Genomic DNA, 14,775 nt, shown 5'->3' on the forward strand with positions numbered 1-14,775 from the left:
TCATGTACACTGTCTGGCACCTGTCACGCATTCAATAAATGTTAATGATATTATAATGGCTGTTTTTATTAAAGGAAAGACATTTTTAACCCACTTTCCTAAAAGAAAAAAGTAGGGAAGAAACACATCTTGCTTCTCTCACCAGCCCTTACATAGTGCTCCCGTGGGAAGGAGAGACTCATATAGAAGGAGGAGTTGAGTATGCACAGCTCAGCCCATTTCTCCAGTCCCCAGCCGTCTTTGAGATGTGTTTTCCACGAGACACACACCTTTTCTGTCCCTGCAGAAGTAGCCTGCTGGGTGCTAGGATGGAGGTGAGGGGACACCTCCTGAGCCCGCTGCTCTGTCAGCGTCTGGTTTGCTCAGCTCAGTTCAGGGCAGACGTGTGAAGAGGCCCATGCTCAGCTGACCAGGTCCGCATTTTCCAGTTCAGCTCCAGGTGCAGTGGAGCTGACATTTTGATCACTGACTCTCTGATTCCAGCACCCCCTTCTCAGTTGGTTTTGACCTCAGGAGGGGCAGTGGGGTGTTTTGCACTGCCCTCTAAAACTCCAGCAGGTGTATCATAAATTCGTATTGAACTGAACGTATTTTCTGGACTACGATGCACTTGAATACAAAGCAAACTAGTTATCAACAGTCTCTAGAACCAGGCTGCTGAGGGGCTGGACAAGTCAGATGACAGCCTTCCCTGTCTCCTGGGGTGTCACGGGGGTTATCTGAGGGAATTTATGCAAAGTTCTTAGAACATGATAGGAGCCATTATCATTATTATGTGTATTAGAATATTGTTTTCTGACTCTACATGCTATATATATTAACTGTAAAAAATAATGGGAGAGTGTCGCGCTATAGCACTTTCTCCGCATTTCTAATTACCCAGGCTATCTAGGATAATAGTAGAGCATGGTTCAGAGTAGATCACCTGGCCCTGCCAGGCAGGTAAGAGAATGAAGATGTAAAGAGAGAACTTAAAACAGCATCTGATGGATAGTCAATAAATGCTATTCTAGTCATTTTATTGTCTTTGTTGTTTTTGCCATCATCATTATCATTAGAAGTTCACAAGTGGCCCCTGCTGTGAGCAGGTATTATTATGCACATTTTACAGAGGCAGTGGAAAGTAAGGAATTTGGCCCACGCCACCAAGAAGTGAGAGGCATAGCTGTGACTTGACTCCAGGTCTGCTGGGCTGCTGAATTACCTTGCCACAACCTGGCAATTGAAAGCTCCAGAGACTCTGAACTTCTTGTTCTTCTGAAAACAGGGTAACCAACTCCACGCCCCTGCGCCTTCGCTCTTCTTGCTCTCTCTGGTGAGAAGTCCCTGCCTCCCATCTGCTCTGCTCAGCATTTAAAAGCCAGCTCAGACATCAATCACCTCCTCTTGAAGCTTCCTTTGACATTTACTCCATCCTGCAACCTCCAGACACAACAAAGCCAATGCCTCTTTTTTGCACCTGTCCTTTGGGCATTTTATGTGCCATGCCACCACCATTACTTGCTCAGCATTATTTCTGAGGATGTCCATATCCCCTGTGAGACTGTGGACTTCTTGTGGCCTTTCTATTTCTAAAATCTCAGTGCCAACCACAGTGCTTGGCACACAGTTGTTAACCAGGACATATTTGTTTCATTAAATATAAGAAATCATCAACTGTATGCACAAGATGGTGAGCAGCTCATCCCAGTTCGCCTGGAACTTTTCTGGTTTTAAAACTGAAAGCCCTGCATCCGAGGAAACCCTTCAGTCCAAGGTGACCCTAATGTGCATTTATTCACCTACAGATGTGTAGACATCTACTGCAGGAAGAGACCTTAGGCAGACCTGCAGCCCGGCCCTGCTAGGGGAATGGTGCATAAGGGAAGCCTGACTTTCCACTCACCCATTTTGGCAGTAAGCACTCAGGAATGTGCTGGGATTGTTAATACTAATTTACCCAGTGGGTAGACAGACACTGGCTAGAGTCTCCAGGACAGCTGGGAAGGGCCCGAAAGGAATTAATCTCCCCGGAGAGAATGGCCCAAGCAAGCTTCTGGCTGCTTTTGCTGGGATCCTAACGGGATCCACAGCCCCGTGAGGTGAATCAGCAGCAGCTGGCTGATCAGGGAAGCCCCGCCCAGTGAACCGTCCTCAGAGGGGCAGTTGTTTGCCAGTTTCCATTCATCATGTCCTTAACAGCCCAAAAAGAGCCTTTCACCAGCACAGTTCCACTCACCATTCTGTTGCTTTTCTCCTGAAGACTTCTCCGCTTTGGAATTTTTCCCACGAGGGTTGTCGCTTTTGTTTGTGCGGGTTCCACTGACTTGATTCTTAGTTTCACCAGACGTCTTTCTCTCAGCTTTGCCAGCTGCGCCTTCTTCAGCCTGGCTTTTGGCTTCCATTTCCTTCTGCTTCTCCTCTGCGGCCAGGCGATCCTTTTCCTCCGCTTCCTTCTTGGCCTTCTCCTCTGCAGCCGTGGCAAGTTAGGAAAGGCATAGAAAAGATAAAAAGAGGTCAGGACATTAGGAGAATTGCCTCTTTGAACAAAAGCAAGTATTTGCACTGGGAATTAATACACTAAAATGACCCAAGGTGTTTACTGAGTGTTTGGGATATATTTTTGGTTAATTCAAGTCAGATTGGTATGTATATACAGAAAACCAATAAAACCAGTTCATACTGATGTCATTTGTGAAAACAGTGGATTAGAAGAAGAAGCAGGGAAGAAGTAATAATAAGGATAATAATAATTAATAAACCAATATTGTAACTGGCATTATTAATATTATTATTATGATCAATAGCTTCTCTTGAGTGTGTCCTCCATATCAGGGATTAAGCTAAGTGCTTTTCAAGGTTACTTCCTCTCATTCTCGAAACAACTTTATGTGGCAGCTACTAATATGGTAACCCTAATTTACAAATGTGGAATCGAGGCTCAGAGACATTATGAAAATTGCCCACAGCCACAGTAAAAATTGGAGTTTCATGTGCATTTGCTTCGGATCTGGAGTTTAAACATAAACAATTGATTACAAAAAAAAAAGGGAAAATAAACACCATGAGAACAATACACTTTCAGGCCACTGTTTGTGAATTGAAAAGTAGGAAGAGGATAATTAAGGCTGACAAAAACACGGTCTTCAAACCGTCCACAAGATGAGAGGTGGCCTTTAGTTTGGCCTGCTACCCTGGTCTGTGTTTTCTTCCCTACTGAGACAATGTCAGCCTTATTTCCAATTCAGTTGACTATGAAAGGGTCTGGCTTTATGTTTAACCAAAAACACAGCATAAGTGCCTATGGCCAAGCATTCATGAAAAAATTGGTTCATTCATTCAACTAATATTTATTGAGCAGCTACATGTCGAACACATTTTAGGCACTGGGAAGATAGCAGCAAGCAATAAGACTTATGGAGCAGAGAAGACCGTTATTAAGCAAACAAACCACTGAGATAATTTTAGATGGTGAAAGGGCTTTGCAAAAAAGTAAAGCAGAGTAATATGATGGAACGTGATCAGGATAGGGAGGGAGGTGGCATTACATAAGGAGCTGAAGAAGGTGACATTTGACCAAATCCTAAATGATGAATTGCTAGCCATGCAGTAATCAGAGGAAATTCTAGGCAGAGGAAAGAAAAAACATAAGACCATGGGGTGGGAATGAGCTTGGTATATTCAAGAGACATTGAGTTAGCCAGTAAGGCTAACATAAATTTAGCAAAGTTAGTTAGTAACAGACGATGTGGTCAAATGACCAAGGATAGGCAGGGTTGACATCATTCAGGGCCTTGGAGGCAATAAAGTGGAGCTGCGTTGTAGGAAGTGACATAAATGGAAGGCACCTAACAGACCAGTCCTGCCTTCAGTCTAAAGATTCATCCCATTTAGCATTTAATTCACTTAAAAGGCCTTCCAGACTGAGCCATCAATCTCCATTATGAAAAGCATTATTGCATTTTGTCCTTAGATGTGTTCAAAATGTCCCACACCTCATTATCAGGGGTCCTCTTTACTTCCCTTGGTTAGTCTTGGCCCTGAAAAAAGCTGGCTTTCACAGACAAAAAGTTTTGTTTTTAACCTAATGGGCACCAGAGTGGTTATGCATGTGTTCGTTTCTCTTTGTTTTGGCTGCTAAAGGGTACAAAGCCGAAACGTGGCCCAGGTACACATGTTCCTGGGCTGTATGGCATTGCATTTTGTGGCTGTCTGTGATCTCTGGGTTCATTTTACTTTTCCTGTCCCTATAGTTCCCTGGCTCAGATGTCCTCCTTACTATATTATGAAGTTTTTATTCATCCTTTCATTGATTTATCCATCCACACAACCAAACCAATGCCCTGGCCTCACTCCAGACAAATTAAATCAGATGCTGGAGGGAAAGGGGCAAGAATAGGATATTTTAAATGCTCTCCAGATGATTCTAACACACAAGCATTGATTGTGTTGTCAAGCATTGATTTAAATTTTAAATGTTTGCCATTCAGTGTTTTGTGACATTCTACTTTCCAACAGGATGTATTTATAATTTACAATGAAAAGATAAGGAAAGATGTTTCTACAAAATAACATAATTATGTGCATATATAGTATAATGTCTTCTGACTTTTACAGAAAGATACAAGAAAGATACAACCAAAGAGTAAAAGAATGCCCTTGAAGAAAAAGATGGTGAGACGGCATTCTCAGCAGACTGTGGGCCCCTAGAAAGTTCATCCAGACTTCCCCCATCCTTCTGTAGTGTCCCAAGGACAAAGGTCAAACGTCATCTCCATCACTGAATTCCCAATGCTTGGTACAGTGCCTGGAACATATCAGATGCTCATGGAGTATTCGTTGACTAAATGAAGCACACAACGGGTGTGATTCACCTTATCTGCCAATGAACCTGACTTGCACATATTCCATTGTCAGCAATCTAGACTGGTGTAAAATATGGAAAGTGTACACAGTCTGAAGTCCTATCCAGAGGAGTTAGTCATTTGACAAATGTTAATTTCCCTAACCACTAATTCAGTGAGTAAAAAGATGACTGTGCTTACTATAGAGAGGGAAACTGAGGCAAAGGGGAGGAGAATTCACTCATACTCAGGCATCAGGTAAAATGATTTATAATCCCCTCCCAGAACCTCCAGTGAATCGGTAGCAAACTTTCAACATTCAAAATATCCCCAAGTTAAAAGTAATTTTGATAAAAGCTGAAGGTGTTAAACTGCGGTTTGCTACAACAGAGCATAAAATATTATCTGGGCAAGAAAAATTCATCTGACAACTGAGTCAGACCAATTTTCTATGGAAACTCTAGCAAAAAAAAACTGGTGCGGGGGGGTACATCTCAGAAACAAATCCATTTTTGCTCAACTACAGCTGACAGCAGGCAATTCACGTTTAGATTAACGAATGGTAGCTCTTCTGACATCATAGTCAGATCCAGTATGAGCCTGCCCCGCTACATGATTCCTTTTCCTGCAGCAATTGTGTTCCCAACGGTGACTCCCCAATGTTCTTCAACTTCTCTACTCTACTTCTGTCTCTTTCTTGTATCTATGAAATATCTGATATCAGTGTGATCAGCCATCAGCGCCCAGTGGTACTACTTAAAATAAGTAGACAAAAACAAGCAAACATAGAAAAAAGAAAACAAATTTACAGGAGGTACAACTGCTCTGCTGTACCAGATTCCTTTATATTTTCTGAGTGAAATTATTAAGACACGTAAAACTTTCCTACGACGGGAAAAAGGAGGGAAGAGCACAATTAATTTGTACGTGCTAACAGGTTCCAATGATGACATATAGAGAGAGGATTAACTTTCAGGTCTTAGATCTAACACCTCTGGTACTCATAGGCTTCTAGACTAGCAGGAACCAAACATCGTAGCTTGATCCCACTTCTTCTTTATTTCCATTTTAGACCATCTGTGATGATGTGACTGACTCATTATGAAAGTGGCCAAAAGCAGGCAGCTATAGAGTTAAGGTAGAGCAGAGCCCTCAGGATCCACAAGCTACATTCTTCCTGAGAGCTGGTTCTACCCCACCTTGAATGTCTGCGCAGTCTTGGAGAAATACATTGATTTCTCCATTTAATTTGTCTTTTGGAATAATGATACCATAGGCTCCTGGATAAAAATGGTATTGGGCTAGTTGTCCCTTGATATAATTTTCTGAAATGCCTATTTAAACTACCCACAAACAAGGAGAGAAAAAGAAAACGAGAGAAATTGACTCATGAAAAAAAAACAACCAAAATACTATATGAATTTTGAATAGACAACTCTCAATTATATATAAGAACAACAGAAAGGTATTTCTATGCTTCTCAGGACTCAGAAGGTATTCCGACAAGACCTTTCTGAAAGTTTCAGCCAAAGAAGTGCTCCAACTGACAGAAAAATTCAATCAATATTAAAAACTCAAGAACGAGAAAACATGTTAATGAAGTACAATAAAACCAGTAAATCTTAGTGTTAAATAAAAATAATTGTTAAGGTAGATATAAAACTTGATGCAAATATTAAAAATAATATTAAAGGATAAGTTAATTATAAAATAACAATTTGCTTATAATCACCTAGATTGAAATCTCATATCATTTCAATAAAAACTGAGTAATGACAGAGGAAATAAAGTAAAAATCCAATAAATTTCTCAGTATTTGCAAAGGAGTATCATTATATACTATTTGACATCTACATTGATAGAGACATAACTCAATAATAAATGTAAAGGTAATCTTTAGTGAAATAAAAATAGGATGTATAAAAACAGATTATAAGCAAACTTAAAAGGCATATGAAAAACTGAGGTAGGGCAGAAATTGAAAGATATTTTGTCAACTGAAGAATTACCATCCTTAATGTATAAAGAGTTATTATGAATCAATAATAAAAATATAAACATCCTAATGGGAAACATGAAGAAAGGAAAAATATAGGGAAATAGGTACTCTCCCTATACTTCTACTGGGAGAAAACACTGGTTAAAAAAAAAAAATTTCCAAAGCGGAATTTGATAACTTATATCAAAAGCTTTAAAATTTTTCATCTACTTTGACAGAGGAATTCAACATCTAGAAATTTATCCCAGATAAATAGAGGTAGGCTCAAAGACTTTTGAACTTGTATGTTCATAACAATGTTGTACAGATCTTCCTCGACTTATGATGGGGTTACGTCCCTATAAACCCATTGTAACTTGAAAATATTGTGAGTCAAAAATGCATTTAACACAACTAACCTACCAAACATCATAGCCTAGCCTACATGCTCAGAATACTTACATTAGCTTCCAGTTGGGCAAAGTCATCTAACACAAAGCCTATTTTATAATAAAGTGTTGAATCTTATGTAATTTATTGCATACTGTACTGAAAGTGAAAACAGAATGGTCGAATGGGGACAGATGGTTGTAAGTGCTTTCGTTGTTCACTCTCGTGATCCCGTTGCTGACTGGGAGCTGTGGCTCACTGCTGCTGCCTTGCATCACAAGATAGTACTGTATCGCATATCGTGAGCCGGGAAAAGACCAAAATTCGAAGTATGGTTTCTAATGACTGCTTATCACTTTTGCATCATTGTAAAGCTGAAAAATTAAGTCAAATCATTGTAAGTCAGGGACCATCTGTATACAATAATGAAGACCTGAAAACCAAAATGCTCGGTAAAAACCGAGTGGTTCAACTACGATATTATGCACAATGTAACTATTTAAATCACACTTTCTGGGGCTGGCCCCATGGCTGAGTGGTTAAGTTTGCGCACTCCGCTTCGGTGACCCAGGGTTTCACTGGTTCGGATCCTGGGCGCAGACAGGGCACCACTCGTCAGGCCATGCTGAGGCGGTGTCCCACATGCCACAACTAAAAGGACCCACAAGTAAAATACACAACTATATACTGGGGTGATTTGGGGAGAAAATGTAGAAAACGAAAGAAAAGATGGGCAACAGTTGTTAGCTTAGGAGCCAATCTTTAAAAAAAAAAAATCATACTTTCTAAGAATATTCAGTATCAGAATAAAATGCTCAAAATAGAAATAGAAGAGTAAAATACAAGACAATATTATACTATGATCTCAATTTATGGGGAAAATTTTTACTTATATATATGCATAATAAATCAAAAAGAATTATGTCAGAATTTCAACAATAGTTTTATCTGGCTGGAGAGGTTATGAGTGACTTTTATTTTCTTCTTTATATATTTTACTTATATTTCAGCCCTGTAACCTAAACACATATTATTCTTATACCAGAAAAAAATGTTTGAAAAGTATTAAATACTGCATGCAAATTGATCAATATTGATCAGTCTTGCAAATTGTTATTCCTACACATCTTTGTAACGGAATAATGATTTTCAGCCATAAGAGCTGTAAAAAAATGTTGGTTTAATCTTTCCTAACAACTAGCTTTGCAAATCAAGTAGGTTAATAAAACCAAGATTTTAGATCCAATCCCATTTCTCATCAATTCAATAACAACATATGTTCAAGTGCCCCGTGCAGGGCAGGCTCTCTTGAAATCAGAGTTTTCTGGTGAAAAAGAACAATGAGTATGGGCCGGCTCCATGGCCGAGTGGTTAAGTTTGCGCGCTCCACTGCAGTGGCCCAGGGTTCGGATCCTGGGCGCGGACATGGCACTGCTCGTGAGGCCACGTTGAGGCAGCGTCCCACATCCCACAACTAGAAGGATGTGCAACTAAGATATACAACTGTGTACAAGAGGGGTTTGAGGAGATAAAAACAAAAAAAAAAAGATTGGCAATAGTTGTTAGCCCAGGTGCCAATCTTTGGGGGAAAAAAAAAAAGGAAGATTGGCAACAGTTGTTAGCCCAGGTGCCAATCTTTAAAAAAAAAAAAAGAACAATGAGTAGAACAGCCTGGAATAATCTAGTACAAACTGGACACCAGCAGAAAAACAGATGCCAACTGAATTTCTTAAAACCTGCCAACCAGCCGACAGCATTACTAAGGAGGCTGAAAATGATATAAAATATTATAGTTTTTTTTCTTAACACGTCATCTCAACTTTGCACTTGCACCTCTAACTTTCTTTTCCAATGTGTTAAAATAACAGCTACCAAGTATCAGGCACTAACCACATGCAGGTTTTGTTTTCAGTGCTTTATGTGCATTATTTCCATTGTTTGCATCAACTCCATGATACGTATTATCATCCCCAAAAGGGAATTTTCTCAAAGAATCTACCTGAATTGGTCAAGGAGCACACAGGGCAAATAGAGATTCAATTCTCCCCTTTCCCCACTGATGGAAATTTGCTTTGATACCTAAACCATCCTCTCACAAAATACAAATAACTCAGTCTCTGTGCCTTCATCCATCCCCTTTCTCCTTATTCCCCGTTTCCAAATACAATCCCTCCTTCAGGGCTTAACCCCAGGCATCCTTCAAGGCCTGGTTACAAGATGCCTTCCCACACACTCCAAGCAGGATTAGCAATAAGCCCCTTTGTTCTTCCAAAATAGCTTAAGCATATCTCTATCAGCATACCTAACAGAGTTTAGAATCATTAGCACTTATTTATCAGTTATTTTTAAAGGGCCAGTTTTCCCTTGGAAAAGAAACTGTTTAATGCTCCCCAAGGTGATCAGTTTCAGAGGGTAATTTTAGGAAGCCAGATAATTGCAAACAAATTATTTTGAAGTACCTCTTCAAATTGCGTGTTGTCAGGAATTGGATTTTCAAGTGTAATGAGTGTAATTGATTATGAGTGTGCTTCTTTTGAGACGATGCAGTAGCTGCCGTCGCTGCTTGCAATGCCTGCCAACAAGGAGGATTTCAATGTCTAAAGTATATGAATAGACTGAGAGGCTAAAATTAAAATACGGAAGAGGCGTGGGCTCCCTCCACAGCTCAGGGTGCAACATCTGTCCCAAAATGATAAGGCCCAATTATGCCTCAAAAGTGCCATAAATATAAACCCTTTGCCCTACCTGAAATGAGCAGCCACTTGGATAGGATTTTGTGGACAAGTCACAGTGGTTGAATAATTGGCCTTTGAATAATTCCAACAGTGAGGTCTCTTCTCTCCCACTCTAGAAGTAGCCCCCCAATATATGAGGGATCAAGACTGCCAGAACATGCTCTGCCTGGCTACTCCCACCCTTTTTCTCACTTCCATGGACACAGGGTGGATAAAAGTGTGGGGTGTTGTGTCTGGGGCTAAAATTCTCCTTGCCTGTTGCTATAAGGATCTGGGGCTCAGAGCCCGTGGGTGCTGGCGATGAGTGCAAGGCCTTGACCGAACTCCTCTTATTCCTTTGACAGAAACTCTATAGTAACGTTCCCTCCCCACAAGAGACTAGCAGCTTTGAGAACAAGGATGTATATTACTCATCTCTGCACCCTTCTTGGAGCACAGAGCCTGACACACAGTAGGCACTTGATAGATGTTACCAAAAACCGTTGTTGAAAGCTCACCTCCACAAAATCCACTGGGATCAGCCCCTCACTGGGCACCAAGAGCCATCCAGGACTGTGTCCCTCCCTGGAATCAGGCCTCACAGCTTCATATCCCTTCTCCCAGGTATGTGTCCTGACCTAGACGATAGCACGAGCATGTAGGGTGTGTTGATCGTGTAACACATGCTCAATAAACACAAACGCACACGTGAACAAAGGAACGTCAGCTTTCAAGAAACAAATGCACTTCAATCGTATCTTGTGTATAGTACCAAGAGTCACGACTTTTCTGATCTGAATTTTGATGATGTTTGCTTCAGTGAATTTCCATTCACCTGCAAGTTACCTTCATCTCAGAAGACAAGTCTGAGATGACTGAAGGGACATTGTGAACATGAACGGAAGATACAAATGCATGTGAGGAAATGAAAGCTCCTTCTATCCGAGTATAATGGCCGAGGTGGCTGCCAGCCAGGCTTTACTTAAATAAAAAAAGGAATAAAAGCCTCATAATTGTGCCACATGACATGAAATGATAGTGACAAGATGGTTCAGCAGAAACCAAGAAATAACAACACCCATCCTCTGTAGAATCTTCATCCCAAGAAAAGGAGTTCAGTCATGTAGCACAAAGGTCATGCTGTCAAAAAGCTTGGCCGTGTGCACCATTCTATCATCCTTGAGTTTCAGATAGAATGAAGAGCAAAAGATAGTAGCTTCTAACTTTCAGCAATTTGAATCTATATCCTAAGGTTGTGATTCATTTGCAACACCTAAAATCAGGGGTGGCAAAGCTTGTTTTGGAGTGGGTGCTGAGTGGTTTGGACAGGTCTCCTGGAAGATAACCCGGGGGCATGTTACCTTTGGGCACCTTGGCCCTCCATCGCTCCCGGTTGATGTGCACCACCTCAGTCCACGTGGCTTTAAAACTCTTATAGTCAACAGGGATGACAGAATTGTTGATCGGGGCACTTCCTTCTGAGCCAGAGCTCTTGACGCCTGATCGCTTGGCATCTGCCGAACTGATGTTGTTCAAACTGGAGGACAAAAATATCACACCAAAGAGGAAGGTTAATGTTTGACAATGTATGCCAACGAGGAAGCCCATGAGAGGAGCAGTTAGTGCTCGTCAAGTTATTGCTGTGAAATTCCTGGGTCCTGAGGCTTGTGATTATCTTATTTTCCATATGTGACCGGTGGGAAATTCTGTATCTTCAGCAGGAAAAAAATCAAGATTTTGGCCTCATGAAATATTTCCATATTTCTTTTCTGTTGCTTGGTCTCTTCTCTTTTTCAATATGACTAGGATCCACTCACATGAATTTTTTGTTCTCTACTCTATGAAATTAACTAATTTGAACTTAGACTTCTACTTGGTTCCACAGTTCACCCACCCGCTTCCACAATGACCATGATTCCAAGTTACCCAACCACTTGGTCCTCTTTCTCTCCAGCTCCACTTCCCCCTGTACTTGGGTGCCTCTGATTCCAGGATCCCCAAGGCCAGGGGAAGGTGATTTCCTTACGTTCCTAGGGGGAGGTGGAGAGGCACAGATGGCTTGGAGATTGTGGGAGATCAGTTGTGCAAGAGACCTTTTGTAAATATGAACATTACTGTAATCTTTAACATAGGCAACTTTGCAAATAGGGAAAGTGTCATCCTTCTGGGTAAATTTAAAGAAGTACCACACACTTCTAGGTGGCTAAAGCAGTGACTGACATGAATGGAAACCCACCGAATGACAACTAAGGCTGAGCAGATAAGTAGAGGACGTTTCAGCCCAGTGCTGCAGAGCTGTGGGGCTGTGGGACTCAGCAGGGGGCGTCAGTCCTCCTTGTTAGCAGCCTTGACTGAATCCATCTACCTTGAGCATCTCTAGGGTCCCACTGTCTTAATATTCCTCTTGCCTTCTCTTTTCCCTATTTATTCCTTCTCTTGCTCGTTTCTTCTCTTTTTTCTATTTGCTTTATTTCTTTCCTTTCTCATGTCAAAGCCCAGGTACCACTAACAGTAGTACCATGAATAAAGACTAAGTGTCAGCTTTATCATACTAGCACTTCCTCTGTGCTGGACCTTGTCTTAAGGGCTTTACATAGACTGAATAACTCATTTAATCCTCCCTGAAACCTATGGGTATTATAATCCACATTTTCTCAGATGAGGAAACTGAGGCAACTTGCCTGAGATTGTACAGCTAAGAAGCAATGGGATCAGGATGTTTAACCCCAGCAATCTGACTCCAGAGGTTACATGTTTTTCTTTTGTTTTGGTGAGGAAGACTCACTCTAAGTTAACATCTGTTGCCAATCTTCCTCTTTTTTTGCTTGAGGAAGATTAGCCCTGAGTTAACAACTGTGCAAATCTTCCTTTATCTTGTATGTGAGCATGGCTTGACAAGCGGTGTAGGTCTACACCCAGGATCTGAACCCGTGAACCCGGGCCGCTGAAGTGGAGTGCACTGGACTTAACCACTAAGCCATGGGGCTGGCCCCAGAGCCTATACTCTTTAACTACTAATCTATGCTCAATATAATGATGCTGTGGCAGAAGGCAATTTAAAATTTCACCGTTTTTTTCTCTACATCATTTTCTTCCAGAACCTAGAAAGGAAAATCATTTTCATTTCTTGTGATAATTCTGATCAGTGGTACTTTCTTTTTGGAGTATTGGAGCGAGGACTGTCTGGGCACAGCAGGTAAAAGCAGAGTTATTGGTGTTGCCATGAGCAAAGGCACCGAGAGAGAATGGGACAGGGGTCTGTACCGAGGACCTGCCGGTCATGATTTGGACCTTGGTCACTCCTTTCCAGGCCAGCCTGGAAAGTACAGAGAGTACAACTTCAACTCCTCTGAAAAGAAGAAAGAGGCAGACATCTCTCTTATAAGGAGGTAGGGCAAACATCATTATGAAACACCATCCCTACCCCTTCCAAAAGAAGAATTCTGCCCTCAAGGACAGGCCAATCTGACAAGTTTCTCCACTGACCTCGAACGCCTCTGTGCTGTCCCACCAGTTTGAGAGGTTTCATCAATTAACGGACTCACGATCTTCTCGGTCATGTCCGTGAGCACAGTGAAGGTGGGTTCCACAATGAAATCAATAAAACCTGAAGAGAAACAGCAGTGCTTCAGAGGAACTACATATTAACATGGGCCTTTCCATATTTTCCCATGGAAACTGATGAGTCATATTTTTCTTTTAAAATTCATCTACATAGGAGCTCCACATCAGATTAGGAGAGAATGGATTGGTCTTATTCATTTAATATATTCTTTGATTTGAATACTATGAGTCAGTTCCATTTCTCCTATATAACTTTCCTATGACTTTTCAGTAGATAGCCCAATAAAGTGCTTAAGAAATACATATTCAACATCCACTGTGGAATAAACGCTGTGATGGGTGCTGAATGAAAGACAAAGATGCATAACACAACCTGCCTGCCCTCAAGGAGTTTATAGGAGAGACCAATTGAGCTCAAAAATGACCTCTTGAGTATATGGAAAGGGCCAAATGAGAAGCCCAAATAAATGCCCCTGGGAAGGGAAGGAGGGAGGATATTTTCCCTCCCGTGGAAAGAGCTGTGAACAGTTTTATAGAGGTTGTGATGTTTGAGTGGAGCCCTACGGCTCTTCACTCTAGGTGGAGCAGGTGGAATAAGCAAGGTGTCAAGGATGGGAAGAAGTGCAGGATGTGTCTGAAGAATGACTGGGGCTTAGAGATTCTTTTGGAGCTGGGGAGGGAAAGCTTGAGAATTCAGGTCATCACCAGCTCAGGGAGGAAGGCTTCTAAGTGTCAGGATAAAGGGTTGGGACTTAGATGGGCACTAGAAGCCCCTCAAGATGTTTGGGCAGCATTGTAATAAGATTTTTTTAATGTTCTTTGGGAAAATTAACCTGGTACGATGGATAGGAGAGAACAGCAGGGCCTGAGGCTGGGAGAATCATTTCACAAGCTGTTACAATAGTTGAAAGGCAAGATAAAGAAGGTGGGATCCCATTCTGTTGTAAGGTGGGAATACAATGGAGGCACAGATACATGCACAGCAGGAAGTGGTACTGCCTCTAGGTTGGATCTGTCAGAGACTCCAACAGCAAAGCAGAGAACACAGAGATGATGAGGGAGAATGTGGCTGGGGAGAAAAACGATGGGATCAGTCTTAGATCTGCTGACTTTGAGATACAGGGACACATCTGAATGGGAGAGGGCAGAGTGGGAAGAAACAGGGTTAGAAACTGGGAAAGGAGTCATTCTGGAATGATACCTTTGAGAGATTGCCACATTGAGCTAGAGTGACTGTCTCAACAGCTCAAAAATACCCAAATGTTCTGTGACTCATCAGGAGAAAATATATGATCTGGAACTACTG

At 41.5% G+C, this 14,775-nt stretch overlaps 1 protein-coding gene across 13 annotated transcripts in view; it reads right to left on the reverse strand.

The window, feature by feature from the left end:
• Nucleotides 1-14,775, reverse strand: part of PDE1C (phosphodiesterase 1C) — a 596,098-nt gene that overhangs the window by 55,974 nt on the left and 525,349 nt on the right. For all 13 annotated transcript variants that reach the window (XM_070511509.1, XM_070511518.1, XM_070511553.1 and 10 more), the window contains 3 exons: nucleotides 13,392-13,512; nucleotides 11,267-11,442; nucleotides 2,219-2,449 (listed from right to left, as the gene is read on the reverse strand). In XM_070511509.1, coding sequence (XP_070367610.1) covers nucleotides 2,219-2,449; nucleotides 11,267-11,442; nucleotides 13,392-13,512 — 528 coding nt within the window. The remainder of the gene's footprint in view (nucleotides 1-2,218; nucleotides 2,450-11,266; nucleotides 11,443-13,391; nucleotides 13,513-14,775) is intronic.

This window comes from Equus asinus, chromosome 1 (genome assembly GCF_041296235.1).
Source record: "Equus asinus isolate D_3611 breed Donkey chromosome 1, EquAss-T2T_v2, whole genome shotgun sequence".
Lineage (NCBI taxonomy): Eukaryota > Metazoa > Chordata > Mammalia > Perissodactyla > Equidae > Equus > Equus asinus.